At 30.4% G+C, this 23931-nt stretch overlaps 1 protein-coding gene across 1 annotated transcript in view; it reads right to left on the bottom strand.

Annotated features, from left to right (window-relative positions):
• LOC124536456 (protein embryonic gonad-like) overlaps positions 1-23931 on the bottom strand; it is a 117638-nt gene that overhangs the window by 40987 nt on the left and 52720 nt on the right. Inside the window, exon 2 of the mRNA XM_047113002.1 lies at positions 18462-18539. Within this exon, the coding sequence (XP_046968958.1) occupies positions 18462-18539 (78 nt within the window). The remainder of the gene's footprint in view (positions 1-18461; positions 18540-23931) is intronic.

Raw genomic sequence — 23931 nt, 5'->3', positions numbered from 1 at the left:
CTATCAAATATAATTTTTTAAATAAATATACTATAACTTGAAAATCTATTGATTAAGATTGGAGATAAAAGGTTTTAATTTCCTGAGTTTTTAGCATTTGTATTGTTTAACAATATTTTTATTGCTGTGATCTGGTTTAAAAGGTTAACGAGTTATAAGCACAAGAGACATAAAATCTTAGATCCTACTTAAGTTACAAATAAAATAGTGAGAGAAATAATATCATTGATCAAAATCGACAATTATTCACCTTAAATCAAAATTAGTTATTTAAATAAAATGTTTCAAAAACTTATTTAGTTGATATCACTCAAGATATAACAGATCTTATGAAAAACTGTAATTCTTAAAAGCTTATATAAACAAAAAAGGGGCACACATTCTTATTCAGATTACTAAAAATCACTCAAGTGGAAATGATTGTATGTAAATAATAGATAACCCAAAAATGTACTAATATTGCACAAAATCGAACTATTACAATAACAGTTAATAATTACAAAACAATATTCCACTCGATTTTGACTAATGAGTGTAATAAATCAGCGAGTCATTCAATAAATAATAATTAACTTTCGTTTTTATACTGGCCAGATACAAAAAGTGACGTCATACAATTAAAAAAAACAAATGATATTCGCAGAAAATCAAACGAAATAAGTATAGTTCACAATAAAACAAAAACAATAATAAAACGACAAGTCCGTAATGTGTTCGGATACGCATATTCGCATTTTACGGTGCATTGCTACAGTGTTGCCATGATCGTGAGATTATTGTATTGAAATTAAAACGACGTTTATTTCCAACTTTATACATCGATATTCTAGCTTAGATGTTATACCTTATATTCGTTTGGATTATTTATTTAAATCCTATTACGCAAGCAATAAAGGTCACAATAGCAGAGTAACCATAGAGTTTATATTACTATTGGATATTTTATAGATTAACATTTGTGTTATGTAAATGACCAAAACACTTAGTTGTAGAATGTTCATGGGCATGCTAATAAGACGAGTAACAGATCTTAATATCAGTCATTATCTTGTTTTCAATTAAATATTATTACTATAAATTCAATACGATCGTGTGATTTTTATTATGAAATGCGCATCGTGAGTTTACTTGCGTAAAGATTGCTGTTTAACTAGCTCATGCGTTTGATTTTTTTTCCACTCCACGAAAAAAGGCGTTATTTTTAGAACAAAGATGTGGATCTTTTTCCATCACAATAACTCAATAAGGGATGTTTTGACGTAATAAAGTGACATTGGATGCATGGAACCTGCATGTTTTCAGGCTTTATGAATATAAAGTACCAGTAAACGTCCCACAGATGGGCTAAATCCTCCTCTTCCTTTCAGATGAAATTTTGGAACTTATTTTATCAAGTTCCAGTGTTGGATATACACGTGAAAAAATTAGATGTAGATGTTTTTCTTCGCTGCCAAATTTGAATATCATCATTTAAAATGCACGCGATCTAACTGCCAGGCAGTTTTTAAGATTACTTTAATAATTAAAAAATGCTTGCAATGCTTTTTATAAAATAGTAGTAATACAAAAGTAAGTTAAATAAAATGCTGAGAGTGATAATATCATCGATCACAATCAACAGTTCAATGTTTCAGAAAGATAACAATTATTCTCAAAAGCTACATATAAAACGTTTAATATAAAATCTATAATTGAATAAGAAAACACATACATATATAGTATTCAAAATATATGAAGATCTAACATTCGCAGTTATAAACGTTTCACGATCGGGTACCGACAATAAATTTTAAAAGTACATCGCAAATAACACCATTCAAGTGTACGAAACACAGAACAGAACATAAAATGGAAATGGCATGTGCTAGAGAAACTTTCATATAAATAATACTTGATATTTCAAAAAAAGAACACGAGGGATTTTTCTTTGAAAATTTTAATTTCAACCAATCAGACTTATGCATTTTGTTTGCATTTGGTTTTGATTAAGCATGCTTGGAACGATTTTCAGTTTTGTGGTAATATTGTATACTATTTGACAGTCTCTGTACAAATATATTTATGATGATAAAGATACGTTTGAAAATAAAGAGATCCGCTATTTATCTCCTGACTTCCTCATTGTACTTTGGTACAACAATTGGAAAAATATTAGAGTTTAAGCGCTAGATTTCTTTATATATTATTATTGCTAGTGACATATAGAGTCCCTCTTCTTTAAATTATTGGCATGCATTAACAAATATCATGTAATTTACAATGATTAGACATTTCACAAAGACGTCTTAACAAGAGTGTCGCTCAAACAGTTGTACGCCAATAATAATTAAGCGTGGAAGATGAGCAGCTTCGTGAGTAAATAGAATACAAGTTAATTTGAGGGATGTTAAGAATAGAAGGTAAAAAATTTAACGGTCGAAACATAATTTGAATTTAGAACACAAAGATTAATTACCAAACATATATAATGATTATTTATTACAACCGAATCTGTCTTTGAATACACTTACACGAATATAACCTCGATAATATTTTGACATAATTTTTATTTATTTCGATGGCACGTCCAATAAATTTGTCATCTAAGTGGCAAGAGTATGCCACGATGACAAATACTTCGCGTCTGAAGAGTGGGAACGTTTTCTCATAGCTTGCTGGCAGTTTATTTGTACCAATGCAATGTCAGATACCTTCAGATCGAGGCTATACCAATATTAACTATTATTATATACCTAATAATAAAACTTATTGTTTTACATGAAATGATTATTTTAATAGGGTCTCAAAAAAGTGCTCTCAATTTGGTTGTAATATTTTTTTTTAAATAAGAGCGACAAAAAGATATCATCCAAGAACATTGAATTTAACGTTATTGTATTAAATATTACAATAACAAGCCCGCACGGTCGTACATAACTTTTATCTTTTATTTATGTATATTTTTTGTTGATTTTTCCAAAGTTTAATAATTGTCGTTCTAATTCAATATATGTACATAAAAAAATTATATACCTACATCTTCCTAACGAATCCCTCTGTCTAATAGTAAACCTCATGAAAATACGTTCAGTAATTTTAAAGTTTATCACGAACATACAGATAGACAGACGCGGCCTTTGATTTATAATCTGTAGTAACGTTATTAATTTCGGGATATTTACCATGTTTTTTATTTTTATACGGTGGAGCTTGATATTTTGACATTATCTACAAATGTCTTGTTCACGAGCTCCAGTGAATAAAAATAAAAGACATGATAAATATCCTGAAATTAATAAAATTTAATAATAAAAATAACCATGTTAATTTAAAATCTTATATAATATGAAGTGATTAAATAAGTCAATAAAGTTATTAGCAATTTCAGAGACCATGGATATCAATAATTATTTTATTTCAAATAAATTAATTAAATATTTGTCATTTGTAAATATAATCACGGGCATAAATGATTATAATTTTAACGTTAGTTCTAAACGTCTATCATACGTAGCCGTTCTCAGTGGGACTATCAGCAAGAACCCAGCACGAGACAATCGCCTGCTGCGATGATGCTCAGGTGACCGCCTTGTGAATCTTGACCAGTTTGTCTATTGAATTATAAATTACTTTTGTTTTTATTAACAAGCAATTATTTCGTCTGATGAAATAATTAAGCTATATAAGGATTTAATAAGTTCTTAATTTGATCTTCGAATCTGGACGATGTGAAACGTTTATTAGTGTGTTTGGGGGAAGAACCAGTCGTATGTCATGATGACAGACATCATGAGGCTCTTATGACATTCTCTTTCGAATTTGTTGTGATTGAGTGCTGCATATGCTATGTATATTGTAGTCTTCATTAGTCTTTATTAGTCATTTCAATTTTCATAGCATTGTCCTATTCGGTATTAATGATAAGGAATAAATAAATATTGGACATCATCACATACATTACTCTGTTCCCAATGTGTAGCTAATGGACTTGTGTTATGGAAAATCAGAAGACCTAGACCCAAGACAATATAGAAAACTAATGAACCTCTTCTACATTGACTCAGCTGGGAATCGAACCCGGAACCTCGAAGTGGCGTACCTATGAAAATCGATGTACACACTACTCGTCTTAATAATAATAGATTTCAAGATCGAATTTCAGACAAGACAGTCATTCTTAAAACTATTATGAATGTGTATCTACGGAATCCCGAATATACTCTCGAAATTCGTTGGATTTACAATCTGACACGTCAATGATACTATAAAAAATCCCATACTGCGGCCTTGTAAAGAAAACTCTAGTCATAAAAGCGCAATAACATCTATACACCCAATAATTAATTTTGGTGCAAGACCACCTTTAAGACCAGTTCTCTGAAGCCGCTAAACAACGAGGCAGTTTTTTCCGTATGAATGCAGTGAACAAATCTAATTACATGTATGAGGAAAATTACCATTCGGCCTCAAGGTTGACTTTGCAATGTTATTTGCAGAACACAGACAGACGGAACAAAGGTCACTCACAATAAGATGCATAGTAACAGCCCGTAAGTATTCCACTGCTGGATTAAGTAAGCTTGTGGATCGCATCGATCTAATTATGGCATCTTCACTATTTAGGAGCGGCTACTTTTCTGGAAAAATCATATTGCATTTTAATCGTGTGTGCATAATCTTGAATGCACTCTGTTTTACTTTATTCCCCTTAGTCTGGTCGACTAAACAAAGTTCAGATGCAGGATCTGCTTTACGAACTATTGGATATACAAGAATGTAATCAGTTTGAACTAAGGATTCTATAGTTAGGTACTAGACTAACGAGTCAGTATATCTGCAAAGTTAACAATACTATAAGTTATTTATTTATAGTGATTGAAGTTTTATATATATAAGTACCATATCTTATCAATTTTTTTACATAAAACTTAAGTTAATTATCGATGATTTTGTGAGATAAAATCCATTTTTGTTGAAAGATGAAGATAGTTTCTAAACTGTTTCATTCAAAAAATCAGACCCCAGTAAAGGGGCAGGGACCCTAGCATAGTGCGTTTGAGATATATTCATAACTACTAATATAAATGACGAGATTTCTGTTTGTTTCTTCTTCTTGTACTTGTTACCAAGCAAAACTATTACTAATACCAACTCGATCAGATATACTATAAAATATTTGAAATAGTAAACAAATTCACGATCATCATTAGTAAAGAGTGATCACCACGCTTGCCATATCGGGCATTTAATTACACCTACGTTCGAAATTTTTACATACATAAGTGCCGCTACCGTTGATGAAGAAATTCTTACGCCTAAACAGATTCGAGACGCCACTGAAATCCGATGTGTATCACAATAAATAACGTCTTTACAACCTTATTTTATGACTTATTAAAACTATAAAATGTCAAAATCAACGCGATTATCATATAAAGTATGACGTAGCATGCTGATTAACTTCTACTGAGTTTTTGATGAAAAGTAAAGTAACAGCTTGTAAATTTCCCACTGCTGGGCTAAAGCCTCTCATTAAGGAAAAGGTTTGGAAAATATTCCACCACGCTGTTCCAATTCGGGTTAGTGGAATGCACATGTGGCAGAATTTCGATGAAATTAGACACACGATTCCTCACGTTGTTTTTCTTAACAACCGTGCACGAGATGAATTATAAACACAAATTTAGCACAAATAATATAGTGGTGCTTGCCTGGGTTTGAACGCGAAATCATCGGTTAAGATGCAAGCGTTCTAGCCACTGGGCCATCTCAACTTATAGTTCAGAATTTTTGATTGAAACACGATTATGTGATCAATTTAACTCATTCGCTATCGTCTTATTTATATAACAATGATGTTTTATTACATAATTATTGCTAAAATATAATTAAGTTATAGTAGAGTTCTAGAAGGTTATTTAAAAATTATGAATATCATATTTTGTTACATATAAAACTCAAATTGGCTTGGCAAATAGCTTTTGTTGAGGATAATTTCGAATACGAGGCTCTAACGTGAAACATGCATACAAAAATGTTTGAGAAATTGATTTGATACTTGTAAGCTTTAGGGTTACGCGTTCTATGTATTCTTTTAACATCAGCGTAATTAAAATTAAAAATTCAAGGCTTAGATCCAAGAGATTCCCTTTATAAGAGATCTCACCCCTTTTTGTATAATCGTAAGTAACATTATAAATGTCCAACTGTTGGATTAAGGCTTTTCTCTCTTTGATGTGAAGATATAGAGATTACTCCACCACACTACAATGCGGATTGATGGAGAGAGGGTAAAAATTATTTGAAATTAGAGACATGGTTTCCTAATACTTTAAATTCGAGCACAAGATGAATTATTAATTAAGCATATGAAAATTCAGTTGTGCTACGTTTAAACCCACAATTACCGGTTAAGATCCACGTTGTCTTACTAGGCAATCTCGACGTTTTATATATCGAATTTCATGTATGCATAGCAGTAATGTAGACTCTTTAAATTTAACTTCATAATAAAATATATGATATCTAAAGTTTTTATACATCTCCTTAAATCAAGTAACACATAACATTTACATAATTAACTCATTGTTCCAAATGTGACAAGACTGAAAATGTCAATTTGTCATTACAATTTTTTTTTAATTCAAAAAACGAACGTCCAAAAAAAACGAACTTTCCATTTTATTTTAATCAAAATTTCGCCTCGATCGAATTTTCGTAAGAAAATTGAGTGTTACGAGCTCGATCGGATCTCGGCGGTGGGTCGTGTCGGCTCTTGTGATTGCCAACAATTTGATACAATTACTGCAACCTTATTTATGATTCCCTGTTATTTTCCGAGAAAGGTGACGATGGCCTTCGAAATTTCATGTCATTAAAGGTTAACGCACACACTACGACACCAAAGACAGCCCTATTGAATTTTGATTGATTTTTAAAATAATATCTTGTATACTGTACTTAATATTATTATAGGTATATAAATTTAAAAATACGAAGACTTAAATATGTAGTTGCTCTTTCTAAAGATTCATCCAATCGTTACGCAGTTATTTATACGAATAAAGATTAAACAGAAAATGTAATTATTAAACTTATTGAATTTGGAACATGAGGCTTATTAATTTAACTTTAAATAACATTTTCCAAAATACTATTATTGGCTCTTCAGTCTTTTCTCCTATCCATTGACGAATATGATTTAATATATACAAGACTCGGTACCCTAGAACGTACCGTGACATATAGTCTCTTTTTCAATAAATGAACTATATCACGCAATGAACTTCATTCAAATCAGACTGATAATTCTAAGATAGGTATGTCTAAAAGTACAATTAAAAAACTCTTTTCCACACACACATCCATATGTATATGTATATACATATATAACCCGAATTCATATCAAGTGACTACTACGCGACCGCTGTCATAAGTCATGTCATGACATGACATCCGCTAGATATGACATGTCAAAAGTAATTAAACGCCTATAGAATCATTTAAATCGTTAAATAATTTAATCGTTTCTAGGTTTTGAATTCGCGTTCGAGTAAAATAAATCTAAAATCAAATCATTTAAGATATCGTCTTGTCGATAGTGTGTAAGCAGTCTTACATCCCTAGTTAAACCGCTGTTAGCTCTTAATACAATAATCATAAGATCTATTAAGCAACTAACTTCTTATTAATATTTAATCTTGTGATGAAATTGATGGAATTAAAATTATATTAGCATGTTTTAACCTGGTTACATCGTATTAAGGGATTAGCTGCGTTTTTATATAATACGAAATTTAAATGTTAATATTACGATAGTCCAGTATCTAGTTTATATGTGGAGCCCGACTTGCCCTAAGTTAAATTGGACTAATAAAAAACTATTGGAATATTTGGTAATATCTTAGCACGAATTGCCTCTCAATCTTTTTCAGATCTGATTCGTTGTGCCGAATTTTGAATTCGAATTTCGAATTTTGTAAGAGGGAAGAGTGCGTGTAATTATATTTGCACACACAATTTTGAGAATTTTATGCACTGGACACTTAGCCAGTATCCTTTGAAAACTTCCGCCATTACCGAATTTGGCGCACATTAATATTAAACATTTCATAGAAATCTTTAAATCTTGCCACCATCGACGTTCCTGCTCTTACTGAGCCTCGTGGAATTAGTCGTGATGATGGTAAGAGACCTGATGGATTAACATTGGTTCCCTGGGAACGAGGTCGGGCCCTTGTGTGGGACGCTACATGTGTTGACACGTTGGCCCCATCTCATATCCGAGAAACAATGTTAAGAGCCGGTGCCGCTGCGGAAAAAGCTGAAGCCAAAAAAATAACTAAATATTCGTGTATTATGTCTAATTACTTTTTTGTTCCATTTGCTGTCGAAACGCTTGGCCCTTGGAGTAGTGGTGCAAAAAGCTTCATCAAAAGTATAACACCTCGCCTCATTGCCTCCACTGGTGACGGGAGGGCTGGTTCGTTTTTTGCCCAGAGGATCAGAATTGCGATTCAACGGGGAAATGCTGCTAGCATTCTTGCCACCATTCCACGCGGTCAAGATTTATACAGTAACTAGTTTTAGTTCATATTTGTATATATATATTTAAGCATTTAATGTTGTTAATTCTTATGTTAATTAATATATTTTTCATAGAAAAGTAATCAATATTTTTATATCTAATTAGGAAGGCAGATAAGCAAATAGGCTTCTTGATGGTGTAATAAATATTTCGCATGCTAAGGTGTGATTCAGAGCTTTTAAGTTTACATTTTTTTATCTTATGTATGTGTGATCTACTTTCATTTTTCTATAAAAATGAATCATATGTTTTAATATGAATAAGAGAGTTTTATCATCAAATTATTTTTCATTTTAAGGAAATAAAATAAATATATGCAATAGATTTAAGATTTGTAACTTATATTTAAAATAGTAATGTCTAAGCTGTAACTGAGTTACACGATGTCTAGCTGTAACAGTTAAAAGTAAGGACAGCAAAACAATAAAAATAGATAATATTAGTTATATTTAAAAAAAAAAAAAATAACCACATGTTTGGAACATCTAAGTATCCTCAACAGTGGCACAAAGAAGTCATTATTTAAACATTAAATCATTAAAATCATTCAATTTTGAATCTAAAATTGATTTATATTTGTCTTGGGACACGACAGTTATTACTGCTACTATAACTTCTAGTGTTATACGTCGTATCCTTTCATAACCGTATTTCAATTACTTTGAGCTTCACAACGATCGCTATTATAAAATTATTCATTAGAATCGAATATAATTGCAAACATTCTACGATTCCATCAACCCACAAAACTTCTACATCATTCAATAATGATCAATCGATGATATTTAGCCCACGTTTCATACCTGGATTTTAATGAGCATACTATTTGAACACCAAAAAATTTAACAATAGACCTAATCAGCGTTAGAAAATCACAAATCACTACCGTTAGTGCATTGATATAATTCGTATTCGATTTAATAACGAATCGATTCAGAATCGATTGAATGATCGACATTTCTACGCCCTGTCCTGGCGTCCACAAAAGAAATGAAAGTATTGATGCCGTTAACCACGCTTAAATTTGGTGTTGCGTCTGATTTAGTGATGTTACTTAACCGAGCGAAATTCTTATCGTTCTCAGCTAATACGTGTGTTGACTTTCACTCCTTTCATCAAATGGATATCAAATTTTTATAGCTTTGTATGTATAATGACATTCAAATGTGTGGAATCACGCGGGAGCCGATACAAATTGCTTATGTGTTTGAATATCTTTTGAAATCGATTTTTATAATTCATTGTTGGATATCTCACGTCTAATTAGATTCTTGATTTAGTGCGTCACTTGTTATTGAAGATCGTTTTTTGTTCATTGATATCAAATTAGTTGTTTACACGTTAGAAACAGTGTTTAATTATAATTAAAAGATATTTTAAGCTCGCTTTAAATAAATTGCAAGAAAAGATCTTGCAATTTATACAAGTAACCATATTTTTTTTAAATTGTCTTAGTAGTAGTAAGTAATAGCCTGTAAATTTACCACTGCTGAGATGAGGCATCTTCTTCCATTAAGGAGAGGGCTTAGAACATATTCCACCACGCTGTTCCAATGCGGGTTGGTGGAATGCACATGTGGCAGAATTTCGATGAAATTAGACACATGCAGGTTTCCTCACGATGTTTTCCTTCACCGCCGAGCACGAGATGGATTATAAACACAAATTAAGCACATATATTAATTATGCTTGCCTGGGTTTGAACCCGCAATCATCGGAGATGCACGCGTTCTAACCACTGGGCCATCTCATCCCAAATTGTCTTAACTTAAATGAGAACAAACTTATCGATCCCTTTTAAATAGATTGCGATGATGATAATATTTTAAAATGAAATATAATTTTATCATAATTCGATCTTTCCTCGTGTAAAACTTTATGTAACATAAGTGTATTAAATTGGGGGATCGGCTTGATATAATTATGTATAATGTGCTTACACGCTATGAATAATTAATGTATTGTGTTGAAATTTCATTGACGTTTCGTATAATATTCGTAATTTGGTATTTAGTAATACGACCTTTCTCATAAACGCTGTTTAACTGGTGTTTAGTTAAACACTGATTTTACTCTTTATGGTATATTGATTTCATGCTTGAACGAAGAAAGCGCGTAATTGATTAAATACTCCTTTAATGTATTTTAATACGAAAAATTAAAATAAACATGTTATGTGAACGTTAACAAAACAGTTACACCGTTTGAGGAAAAATAATAAATAATTACATTTAACTTATATAGTACATGGTATAAAAAAGTCGCTTTCTCTGTCTCTATATCCCTATGTATGTATGGATTTTTATCGGTTCTTTTTAATAGATAGAGTGATACAAGAGGAAGATCTTTGTATATAATACATGGAAAATATAGTAAAACAAAAACACTGATAATTTTTCAAGTATCTAATGTGATGTCGTAATTAAATAAAGTCTATACTATATTTTATCCGTATTACACTCGTGCGCAACCGGGCGGGTCGCTAGTTTTCATATCACATGCATTAAATAATTTTAAAACCAATATACATATTATAGAATACGTTAAAAAACTTGGTTTGATTCTTGAGTTATGATCTTGTTTATTTTTTCAAACTAAATTCGATGCCAATCATTTCTGACACTAGTGCTTATTCGTAGTATTTAGATCTTATCATAAACGTTTTAGTGTTGATTGCTATTACTAAACCAACGTTTAATCTTCAAGCTGTTAAAAAATAAAGGTCTTGTCTTACTTGTCTTATTTTTATTTATCGTTAATTAAGAGGCTGGTAACCTAGCGACTAAAATACCTACCCACATGAATTCTAAATGGGAACGCGAGTTCAAACCCATACAATCATTATTCAGTTTTTAAATTTCGAATTTATGTGAACATTGTCTCATACGCGTGGTGGGAAAACATTCTGACGAATCCTCTTGGAAACTAAGACGTTATGTCTTGTACTTCCTCTGGCTCCTTTTAAATTAAAACACAGAAATATTTAGTATTGTAGATGGCATTGGAATATATACAGACTGGGTTTTGTATAAAGTCTTAGCATATAAGAAAACCGTTGTCAAATATTTCAATATCTTCTTAAGAGCAATGGAAAGCCCTGTAGTCAGTAGTAAGGCATTTTTAGTTAGTTATTTTGACCAAAACATTTTTATATTCTTCGTGCAATAATTACACCAGCTGGCTGAAAAACCTTTGGAACTGCGTTTGTACTCTTTATATTGGTTTCGAAATCTCATCCAATCTGATTTCGGGAATAATTATTAATATCGGATTATTCTCGAAATGATCAAAAAGTTCATTGAACTATTGTATATTAAGTGTTATAAATAACAAATCATGAAATCATTATAGAAAAAGAAAACTAATTAAACTTTATAACATGACATATTTATATCGGTGATCGAATAAAAGCAATGTGTTAGTTAAATGCTCGATTTCATATTTATACAGCTATAAAATAACGTGTCACATATCGCAAATAAAATAACCTCATTAATAATTCAACTATTAATTAGAATCGATATATGTGATCTGGACGAGACTACGGGCGGTCGATAATATTAGGCTATTGAAGACACCCACTTTGTATTCTAGAAGACTATATTCGAAATATAATAATATTAATGACACTATAATTATAAATATCCTTGCACAGACAATCGGTGATGGACACCAAGGTTCTAAATTCAAACCCTAGATCGGACTAAAAAAAAGTTTATCTTTTCCATTGACAAAACGTCGTAAACGCCAAGTCTGAAAGTGAGTACCTAAACGCTTTGGTCCTGTGTCTGAAAGCGCCCTTAAGTTGCCATAAAACCCTTGCATCAAGGATACTCAAACACTTCGACTATTATGAATAAGATTTTGTCATTACCATAAACCTATTTTGTTGTTGACTTAGACGATTATCATTTGGAATGATTATGTGGAAACCAGCTATTATGATATGGACATATTATGAGGAGGAATGAGGACCATGTTGTAAGGAAGGTCTTGAGTATGAATGTGAATGGATATAAGAGGTAGAGGACGACCAAGGAACGTTGGATGGGTTGTGTGAAAGAAGATATGGTTAGAAATAATGTTACTTGTGAGATGACGTCTGATAGAGAGGTATGGAAGGAGAAGACATGTTGCCCCGATCTCAAGTAGAATTGAGACAAGGGCAGGAGAATGATGAGATGATTATCATTTGTTATACGCAAAATTGTCTAAAACATAAAATATTTCGGAACATTACAAATATACCTTTTACACATAACAAAAGTTTATTCCCAATAATGTACTCATTCCGTTAATGGTTAGATGAGTAAGTAAAGACTTAAATTCGCCTTAGCTGACGATCATATTCGTCTTCTCCACTATTCCATGATAGTGAAGGAATATCCATAGAAAGTCAAATCATAAACTTCATTAATTAAATAAAGCTAGTAAAAACAAAACACTCCAAACTTTCATAATTTGTTTTCATTGATTTTTTATTACATAAATAACCAGTTGAAATAATGTATGGATTTTTTTTGGTATAGGTTGGCGGACGAGCATATGGGCCACCTGATGGTAAGTGGTCACCATTACCCATAGACAATGACGCTGTAAGAATTATTAATTATTCCTTAAATCGTAAATGCGCCAGTAACCTTGGGAACTAAGATATTATGTCCCTTGTGCCTCTAGTCACACTGGCTCACTCACTGTTGGTTTGGCGGTAGAATAACTGATGAGTGGGTAGTACCTACTCAGACGGGCTTGCACAAAGCCCTACCCCCAAGTAAATTACTCTTTTTTATTACTCTATAATGTAATATAACATATCTTTATCTAATAAATGCACATACCTCTCTATACTATGTCTATGAAATATGACACCGAACGCATTCGGATAGACCTTATCATATCGGCCTATACGCCCACTCATTGTCCACTGGTTGTGTTTTATTAAATTAATTTGAATAAATTCTTAATTATGCTAAACATCTTATCAAGAGCTATGAGGTTTTTGAGGTCTGTTTCACATCAACGACGAATGCAATGCGTTGCGATGTCATGATATGTAATTTTTATAAATCAAAAATGAAACAAGTCGTTCTATTTCATAAGATTTTATAGCCTAGGTTTTTGTTTCAAACCTAGAGTACAGCATTTATTGGGTTTTTCTATCGACAAATTTCTGGAGACTCAAGGGTGGAATACTGTAAGTACTACTACTACCATACCTAGAAAAGCTATTAGTTCTACACCTGATCTCTTTTTGGCTATACGTCAGATTGTTGGGCTCTTTTGAGAGTAGTTACCGTGACTGAATGAATTACTTCAAATGAACATTATCGTCATTCATTATGATACAAACATAATTAGTAGGTATTAATCAGAATCCAATCTAATACTTATATAGAATTTTGTAGGTCATAAGAAAAATATCTTTCAATCGCATCGCTCAGCTCTACTTCATTAGTGGATAACGATCCTTAATCGTAAAACAAACAGACTGTATGGCGGAGGCGAATGTTAATTTCGTATGTGAGGTGCGTTAAAACGTCTACCTAATTACTGATATCAAAACAAGATAGAGGAAGTCATAAATAGATGAATTTAAATGACAGCTTACATAAAATTAACTTTATATCATTCAGATAGAGATCAAATTAGCACGCTTCACGTTGTAATGACTTCTTCAGATTTGGTTATTTCTGGTGCAATCTGTTTAAGCGGTCATGGGTTTGATGTTCATAGAAAAGGAAAATTAAAAATAAAATATAGTAAAAAAGTATAGTAGTTAGTTTTTCCACCAGTTCCAATGCATGAATATACAAACATATACTATGTCTTATTATAATGAAATGATTATATATTATATTTTGACCCATTTAAAAACAATCGATTTAATTGTTTTATGTTAATAAAATGATAATTATATTTTACCGACAAATAAAATTCTTAATTAATTTTACAACAATCATAAAATAATATAATTATTTTTATGATTCTTTATAAATTAACATATTTTTCAATAGGAATTACAGCAACACGACTCATCAATGATAAGCTTATACATTTATAAATTAGTCAAGATTGTTTTTATATACCTATTTACTATGTGTAAAATATTTAGTAGAAATGAGTATTATTGAGTTTATTCCTGAATTAAATTCTGTACAAATGACAAAAAAGCGTGGTGCTGCTTTTTGGCTTTCAAGTAGGATATATAGAATTTCAAATTGTATGAGTAACTACTGAGTTTTTTTTAATTTTTCCTCAGTTGAATCTATATCATAAACCTCGATAATATAACCTCCATTTCGATCTACGTTTGATAAATTTGTAATACATTTTCAGTTTGTTATTAATTGACATTACATTACATACCTATGTAATTGTATTAAACTAATACAATTGTATTTTTTAAATGTTGAAAAAGAATAACTACTGAGTTTCTTGCCGGTTCTTCTCGATAGAATCTGCTTTCCGAACCGGTGGTAGCTTCACTCAATTGTAAAATGACGATTCAAAAGTGCTTGTAAAAGCCACTTGAATGAAGTTTATTTTGATTTTGATTTGTTTCATCACTGACGATTAAAAACTCGTGAAATGTATAATTATATTGACAACTAAAACCTGTCCCCACAAACTTAAATTATTATTGACGTGAAATAACTTATTACGTGTCTCTTGTAATATTAATTATTAAATTGCATTTGATTTAATATTATTACTTTTATGGTTTGATTAATTACCATTACGTGGTTAATATAGAAATGTTGAAATTGTTTCCACAATAAGTTAAACTTAATATTTTTTATTGATGTTGTTTTAAATTCGTGGACTCACCTTTTCGACATATATTAATATATTTATATAATATATTATAAAAAATCTATAACAAATAGTAGAACTAGGTTACGAATCATTTTAATATTCTAACTATTTTTTGATTGTAAATATATTATTGTATGTAAACTATTCGCACTTGTATAGTTAATAAGTAGGTATTAAATAAGTAAATCGTTATTAACTAATTACAAAATTAACTTTTAGTATTTATTATATTATTATTAGCTATTTCGATTTTAGTAATGTTATTTATCAAGATGAAATGTGTTTTTACCTTCGCAGTGTTTTACATTTGAAAACAGATACAAAATTAGATTTCTTTTGGCATTACTTCGTTGATTATATATAATTTTCGAATCGGTTCGAGTTAATACTATGATCATTACTAATAGGGAACGAGTATTGAAATTATCAATCAGACAGTTTAACATATACTAGTTATTGCCCGCGGTTTCACTCATTTTTTAAACGTTTAGTTCTCATGTGTTTGATAAAAAAGTAGAGGTTAAATTTGCTTGACAGAGCAACATACAGACATGGCTACTTTCAAATTTATAATATTCGTATACAAGTATAGATTACATAATATAAAAAGCATATTAATCCCATCTAAATCGTTGTAATCTATATTACAAAACTGTATCAGCATTGAAAGTACGATAATTTCTTGTAGATCTCAGTACACTCAGTAGCGATCCGTTAGCGCAAAACCGTCCAGGGGGCGTTACTGAGGCGCACTTAACAGAAAATTGAATCGAGCGACATTATCGCGACAAAAACTTGGCAAATTGATTCGGGGTAGTAAATTGCTTGCGGACCGACGCGACAATTTGCCGCCGCGCCTTGATCTCGAGTAACGTCTCGTTTTAAATGCGATAGCAACGGGGAACTTATTTTATCTATACATATAATAAAATTGGAGTCTGTTTGTAATATTTAAATAGCACTTTTATTGCTCATACATATGTATGTATACATATATGGCACATACCAAAATAATATTTTTTACAATTTTTGTCAGGACTGATTTTGACGGGACTTTCACTGGCAGATAACTGATATAATAAAGAGTAACTTAGGCTACATTTATATATGTTTTTGTTAAAGTCAAACGCGTACATAGTCGCGGACACAGCTAGTTTAATTTATAAAACGATACATAAATACATTTCTAATAACCAATCATTTTACCGATATTGATTTATCGTACATAACTAATTACTTCTTCTTCAACTGTGTATATATTATATACATTATAATATAATTCAAAATTATAATATTTATCGATATTTAATAAATTCTATTTTAAAAATTATTAATAGCGACAGTTTCTCTTGCCTATTACTATCGTTATTCGTAATACGTGCACCGACGCCGTCATTAATCATAGAACATAACTTGTGACCAATAATAAATTTGATAATAATTTATAGATCTAACGCACTTCTTGTTCGAAACCACTTATATTTCTATAATTTATATCTTGTACAAAAATATACATCGTAAAATATTATGTGTATTAAAGATAACCACTGCGAATGAGGTGCTGTGTTTGCTTACACTATAATATTATTTTAATAAAAAAGAATGTAATTTAATAATACTAATATATATGTATGAGTAAACTCTTACGAGAAATATTAATTAATATTATTAAAGCTTTATTCCAATTTGGATTTGTTTTTCGTGTTCAAACATATATAATACAATAAACAATCCAAAACTATTGTTTTGATACGGTATTAGCATATTTAAAGAAATATTTACGAATTGAAATGTGAAGTTATTTTTTAAATAATCGCTACAAAAAGTTGCAACACTAAAACGGAACCTGTTATAAAATTTCACACCCATATAATATAACGCATGCGCATAACGTTTTTTAATAATTTTAAGCCATAAACGATTTTATATAACAATACTGTCAGACTATCTACCGTTGATTTAGCATCGACTACCACACTATATCTCGATATCAACTTATATGTAACGCAAAGTCAATATACATTATTCCTGGGGTATGGTTTTCGTTTCTATAATAAGACTCTATCTTGTTCTAATTTGAATATTATGTCACTAAAATATTGATTAATAAGGCATATTACATACTATAAAATTATATTAATAGTTAAAACTTGAACAGTAAAGTTTCCTGATGTGATTTTTTTATGGAATAGGTTGGCAGATGAGCATGGATCACCATCACCCATAGACAATGACGCTGTAAGAAATAATAACTATTCCTTACATCTTCAAAGCCCTACCACCAAGTATATATGATACTCACTCACAAATAATTCACAGGAAAAATAAATAATAAAATATCTAAGTTGCAAATCTATCGTTATATACACAAGCCTTTATAACATGATATATAAATACAATGAAAAATCGAGTCACGGTCTTATGATAAATTCAAAAAAAGAATAACCTAAAAAAAACTTCATAAATTTTCATCACATAAAAGTAGATTGATAAATTATGTCGTACACTCGCCACATACAAATATTTTAACACCTTTTTATAGTTATAAAATGCGGTAGACTTGGAAGTAGGTCTTAAAACATGTCTAGACTACCATTTGAATCCTACGATTGACACTTGAATGGCAATATGGAAGCAGTAGACGTTGGTTGGCATAAATCCAGTTTTTATTCGTAAGGAAGACAGGCAGGCTGTCTAATAATAAGTTATCTGTTTATAGACATTGAAAATACCTAAAGAGGTTGAATTCAAACTTTTTTTGTTGACCTCAGGTATGAAACTACAGTGGAAGTGATTTACGTATTAACCTAAGATTAAAAAGTTACTGTACTTAATTTTAATAGAAGCCGCAAAACGTTTAAAAACAAATAGTTGATACCATATGTTGTGGAATCAGATTCTTTCACGTTGACACAATTAATATTTCATTTTTCAAGAAAAATATCTCAGATTGGTAAAACGTGTAGGGTGGACAGCCGAACCCTGGTTAAATCACATTGAATATAAATGTCATTAAAAATGATACAGGAATAAGGACTATTTTTAATATTAATTTAATATTAAATAAAGATTACTTTACCTTGCAACCTTCGCACGTGAAAGCGCCGAAGTGAAAACCGGCTGCAGGCTCCCCGCAGACTTTACATTGCTGATTCATCTGAAAGAAGGAATAAAAACTTTATAGTATTCTTAAAACATATATCGAGTAGTACTAAGTATCTGTTTTATGAATTTAATCGTTGGAACTTTCTTCTAGTGAACCCTATAATGGACAAAAAATAATAGCCTGTAATGTAAAAGAAAAACAATTAACTAACGATAAAAATAGTACACACAGACGTACACTAAAACTGTAGTTCCTTTAACCAAATATTAAGTATTAATTAAATTATGCTTTTTATTGCTTATAAATTCTACGGGTAAATCTTTAGAGCACTCAGTTTAAAAATAAAATCAAAGATTAATCAACCAGTAACAGAACCACTCAGTATAAGAAAGAAACTTTGTAATAAGCCTATCAATAAAAAAAAAATTCAAATAAAATTACTCTATTTGCAAGAACAAACTTAAATCCGCAGATCATCGGAATGTAAAAAAGTAACACGTGATACTAACTTCTTACAATAATTAATTAATAATTCAAAGGATACACCTAAAGCGTATCACCATATGTCAGTTGGCAAATGAAATGCGACGTTGGTTTTTACAGAAAAAGACCACAGAACTAAACGGTTACGCAAATACTTTAATATATTAATGATTTTAATTTTATAATTAGTGCTCAGTAAAACACTTATCTCTTTCTAACTCCATTTGAAAATCGAATAAAAATAATAATATTGTTAAACGAATCTCCTAAACAACATTTAAAATTAATTAATTTAACTTCGTAAATATTTAAATATTCTAAAAGTGTCTAATACATTTTAATAAAAAACATCTCCATTGACAATTTATAGAGCTGTCAAAACGAACCACAAACGTTTTCATCTCTACTTACGATCGTACGATAATTTTATATCTACATTACCTAATATTTACATAAATAGTATTTCTATAACAGCAATACACGTCAAAAGTGACGTTTAATTCCTATCCACAACCGCACTGAGTTAAAAATCGTGACACATCCATAATAAAACGAAAACATTCGGAACCACTGAATCACTGCCGACTCGAGTAGTGTTTTGATTTTTAAAGAGCCGAAATTATGTTGTTACATCTTAAAAAAACTAAACGTCGTTCGTGTATAGAACGCCTTATTTATCAATTGAACCTTACGTCTCAAAACATAAAGGTCATATTGGGATGTAATAATGTACTGACTGAAAAGTCGAGTAGCATGAAGAGATCATTGAAGGTCAATTTATTCGTATACATTTGTAAATTGAAGAGGTTTAAATGTATGTCACAGTTAAATTAAAGATGTCATTTGCGTCGCCTTACGTAATACGATTTCTATGGATTTGTTAAGGCTAGTCATAACCTTCTCAAATAGATGGTTCATTTGGTCGTATAAATACATAATTTATATCACTTTAGCAATTATTACTATCCATTGAAATTCGCAATTATATTTTAGTGACGGTTTCGAAGGCTAATTTCGAAGAGTGTTTGAATTCAAACCATACTTATATTAATTTATTGAAATGCTTTTTATTTGAATTTAACTGATGTGAACGTAACTTTATTATAACATTCATAACAGTTATATTTAATAATCAATTTAAATATTCCTTATTCAAGTTTCGAGACCCATAAGACACTTTTGAATCGTGATATTACAGAACCAGCGACGCGCCCCGGCTTCGTACGGGTGCAATACTGATACTAAATCAACAATCAACAACAACAGCCTGTAAATTCCCACTGCTGGGCTAAAGGCCTCCTCTCCCTTTGAGGAGGAGGTTTGGAATCTACCATAGTAGGTTGGTGGAACACACATGTTGCAGAATTTCTATGAAATTTGTCACATGCAGGTTTCCTCACGATGTTTTCCTTCACCGCTGAGCACAGGATGAATTATAAAGACAAATTAAGCACCTGAATCAGCGGTGCTTGCCTGGATTTGAACCAGCAATCATCGGTTAAGATGCACGCGTTCTAACCACTGGACCATCTCGACTCTTACTAAATATTCTACAGAATTTATTTGTTTACGAAACCACATTAGAAACATCTAAAATTATCAGTGTTTGTTTACTACACTGCACAAAAACCTTCTCTCGAGTCGCTCTATTTATTAAAAAAAAAAACTCCATCAAAATCCGTTGCGTAATTTAAAAGATCTAAGCATATATAGGGACATACAGCGGTAAGTGACTTTGTTTTATACTATGTAATGATAATGCAATATGTAGCGCAACGTACATGAAGGTTTTATATCGGAATATATTTTTTAATTTATTAGATAATAATGAGTGTTGGGTCACGTGATCTTTTCTATGTAGAAACACTCTGTACTCATAATAACGATCGTTTGTATTATGCACTTGCACAATATATTATCTATGTCCATATATGGACAATGATATTTGAATATATATTTTTTAATTTATCTTTAACTGTGAGTGCCAAATCATTATCTATAGTAATATTATAAATGCGAAATAAACGCTGTCTGTCTGTGTGGTATTCCACACCGCTGAATAAATTTAATGATATTTGATACATAAGCTGAAACGGCAAGGAGGTTTTGTGTCTATCCCCTAATAAACACCTTAAACGAGACCAAAAGCTGATGACATATATTATATCGTTATCAAAAAGATGAAGTTGTTTTGTATAAAATATTCTAACAGATCCCGACGGTCATGACATGCGATATTGACTATAATAATTACAATACTTAAAGGCTATACGTATCAAAATAGCGTACCCTCGTATGAGTATATATGACATTTCACTTGTGAGGCAAATTGATTTGTTAGTGGAGTTGAAGTCATTAGTAAAGAAAATTCAGAAAAAGAAAATTAGTTACCCTTTAACGTATTAACTACTTAATCATAGTGTTTTCAAATCAAAATATACTTTATTCAAGTACGCGTATACAAGCACTTTTGAATCGTCATTTAACAGCTATATTAATTGAAGCTACCACCCGTTCATTAGGTATTCTTTTTGAACATTTAAAAATACAATCACGTTAGTTAAATACAATTATATAATATGTATTTAATAAAAGGTAACACTTGGCCTTCTGAGTTGAAACCGCGGTTAAAAGCTAGTGAAGGAAATTTAAAAGATAGACAGCCTCACTTGTTATATTATCTGTGATACAAATATTATACTCGTTAGTAATAAAACGATAGACAGTTTGTATAATGATATTAAATGATCGAAATATGACAATGGCAGTGACGTAGCATTTCGGTATTACTTAAATCAAATGAAATGACTTGCGAACGTTGGCGAGCATCATCGCGTGTTCACAATGTGTATTTTACTAAACAATTTTAAATAACGAGAAATAAGTTCGGATATTTTCTTAAAAAATTAAATAAATGTATGTTAATAATACGTTCGGTAAGGGTTAACTGGATGGCGTGACTCCGTACTGTTAACATAATATCACTCATTTCGTTTCGACAATGTTACTTATACTTGACTTTGCTCAGGGGATAAGTAATTTTAAATTACGAATTCGAATTTTAAAAAATCCTAAAATTTAACGATTTGATTTTAGAATACTGTTTGGGTGTGATATGTTTTTTTTTTTTTAATTAATAGTTTGGTATACAGGCAAATGTGCTACATGGTGGGTCATAGCCATTCTACATAGATATTATTTACGAAATAATAACCAATCGATATACACCAACAATCTAGGTAAGATGTTATGTCCCTTTTGTCTATAGTTACATTTTTAGATTACTCATCGAACCTCATGCTCAAAGGTAGTATATGTTATCAGTGAGTGGTACCTTACTATATTTAACGTTTCCGTAAAGCTTTATGTCTAACATATATTAATACTAAATTAGACACGATTTCTCTTTTATTAAACTATATGTATATACATTTGTGACCTTTGTTTTTAGTGTTTTTTATAAAATCTTATCACAATTCAATTTGTTTTCAACTAATAAATTTGTATATGTTTTATCGATAATTTAGTTTTAGGTTAATTTTATTCAATACACTGACCTTTGATTCGTAAAACAAGAAGAATTAAATTAAAATATATATTTTGTTTTTATTTTAATTCATAAATAAATATTGAATCATTAAAAACAGTTAACATCGCATCGTCTTACTTGCGTTATATATGTTTTTATAACTTTCTTCTTTAATCTGTGTCCCTAGTAATTTAAATCAACGACTTTATTAAATAAATAAAATTTTAACAAAAAGAAAAACCGACTTCAAACAAAACACTATTTTAAAACAAATGAATATGCACGAAAAAGTAATAAAAATAATTGCGTATTCAACATATTTTTTAGAGTCTTCCTAAGTTAAATGAAATGAAAAATATTAGACTACTTAAAAGTCGATTAACGATTATATCATGTAGTTATAATTATTGTTAAATTTGGAGTCGGTGTCTCTGATATATTACGCTAAAGAAATTTAAATTTATTCACATAATGCAACTCTTTGAAATTTGTAACAATTCTAAATTCAAATATTAATAAAAAAATACTGCCAAAAAGTTTATATATAAAAAAATATAACACGCAACACACACACACACAAGCATACCCATGTTATTATTAAAGTTAACGATGACAGATCCAAAACACACGGGACTCGAACACGACAGGTCATTGGTATAATGAATTCCTGTCCTTATTCTGAAATTACTCCGCTTGTATCAATTAGTTATCCTTGTGTATAACATTTTTTACTTAACTCATTAGTAACGTGTCAAGAGTTTTCGGTTATTCGCATTAAGGCAACGTGTATATGTGTGAGTGTTTCGTTACTGAATATAATTGAACACACACATTGATTTTAGTTAGCTCATGTATTGTATTACCATAACTACTGAATTTCTTACTGGTTCATCTGCGTAGAATCTACTTTCCGTACCGGTGGTAGCTTCATTTAAAATAATTGTTAAATGACGATTCAAATCCCTGTAAAAGCCAATTTGAATAAAGTATATTTTTATTTGATTTGATTTCATAGGTATGTAAGGAATTTGCTATGTTCATATTCGAAAACTGATAGCTAATATACTTATTTATATATATTTTTACTTTAATATAAATGGAGTTTAATTATAATTATTAACTATCAAACTTGAAGTGTTTAACTCGAAAGAGTATAACTTAACGCGGTTACGTAACACGCTATATTTTTAATAATGGCTTATAATCTGCAGAGTACGATTTCACTTTGTATTCCTTTTGACCTTAATTGTAACTGTTAAATTAACAGGTACATCTTTATAATTATTGAACTTTAAGTAAATTTAAAATTTAATTATTAAAAAAATATAAAAAAAATAACTATTAAATATTTGATGTTTAAAGTCGGAATAATTCTTAAAATTATTTTATTTAAATAAATCGCAATCATTTATAGGAGGAGTTATGTCTAAC

Source organism: Vanessa cardui, chromosome 16 (assembly GCF_905220365.1).
Source record: "Vanessa cardui chromosome 16, ilVanCard2.1, whole genome shotgun sequence".
Lineage (NCBI taxonomy): Eukaryota > Metazoa > Arthropoda > Insecta > Lepidoptera > Nymphalidae > Vanessa > Vanessa cardui.
The sequence above is the reverse complement of the archived record's forward strand: the minus strand, read 5'-3'. Positions and strand labels throughout refer to the sequence as shown.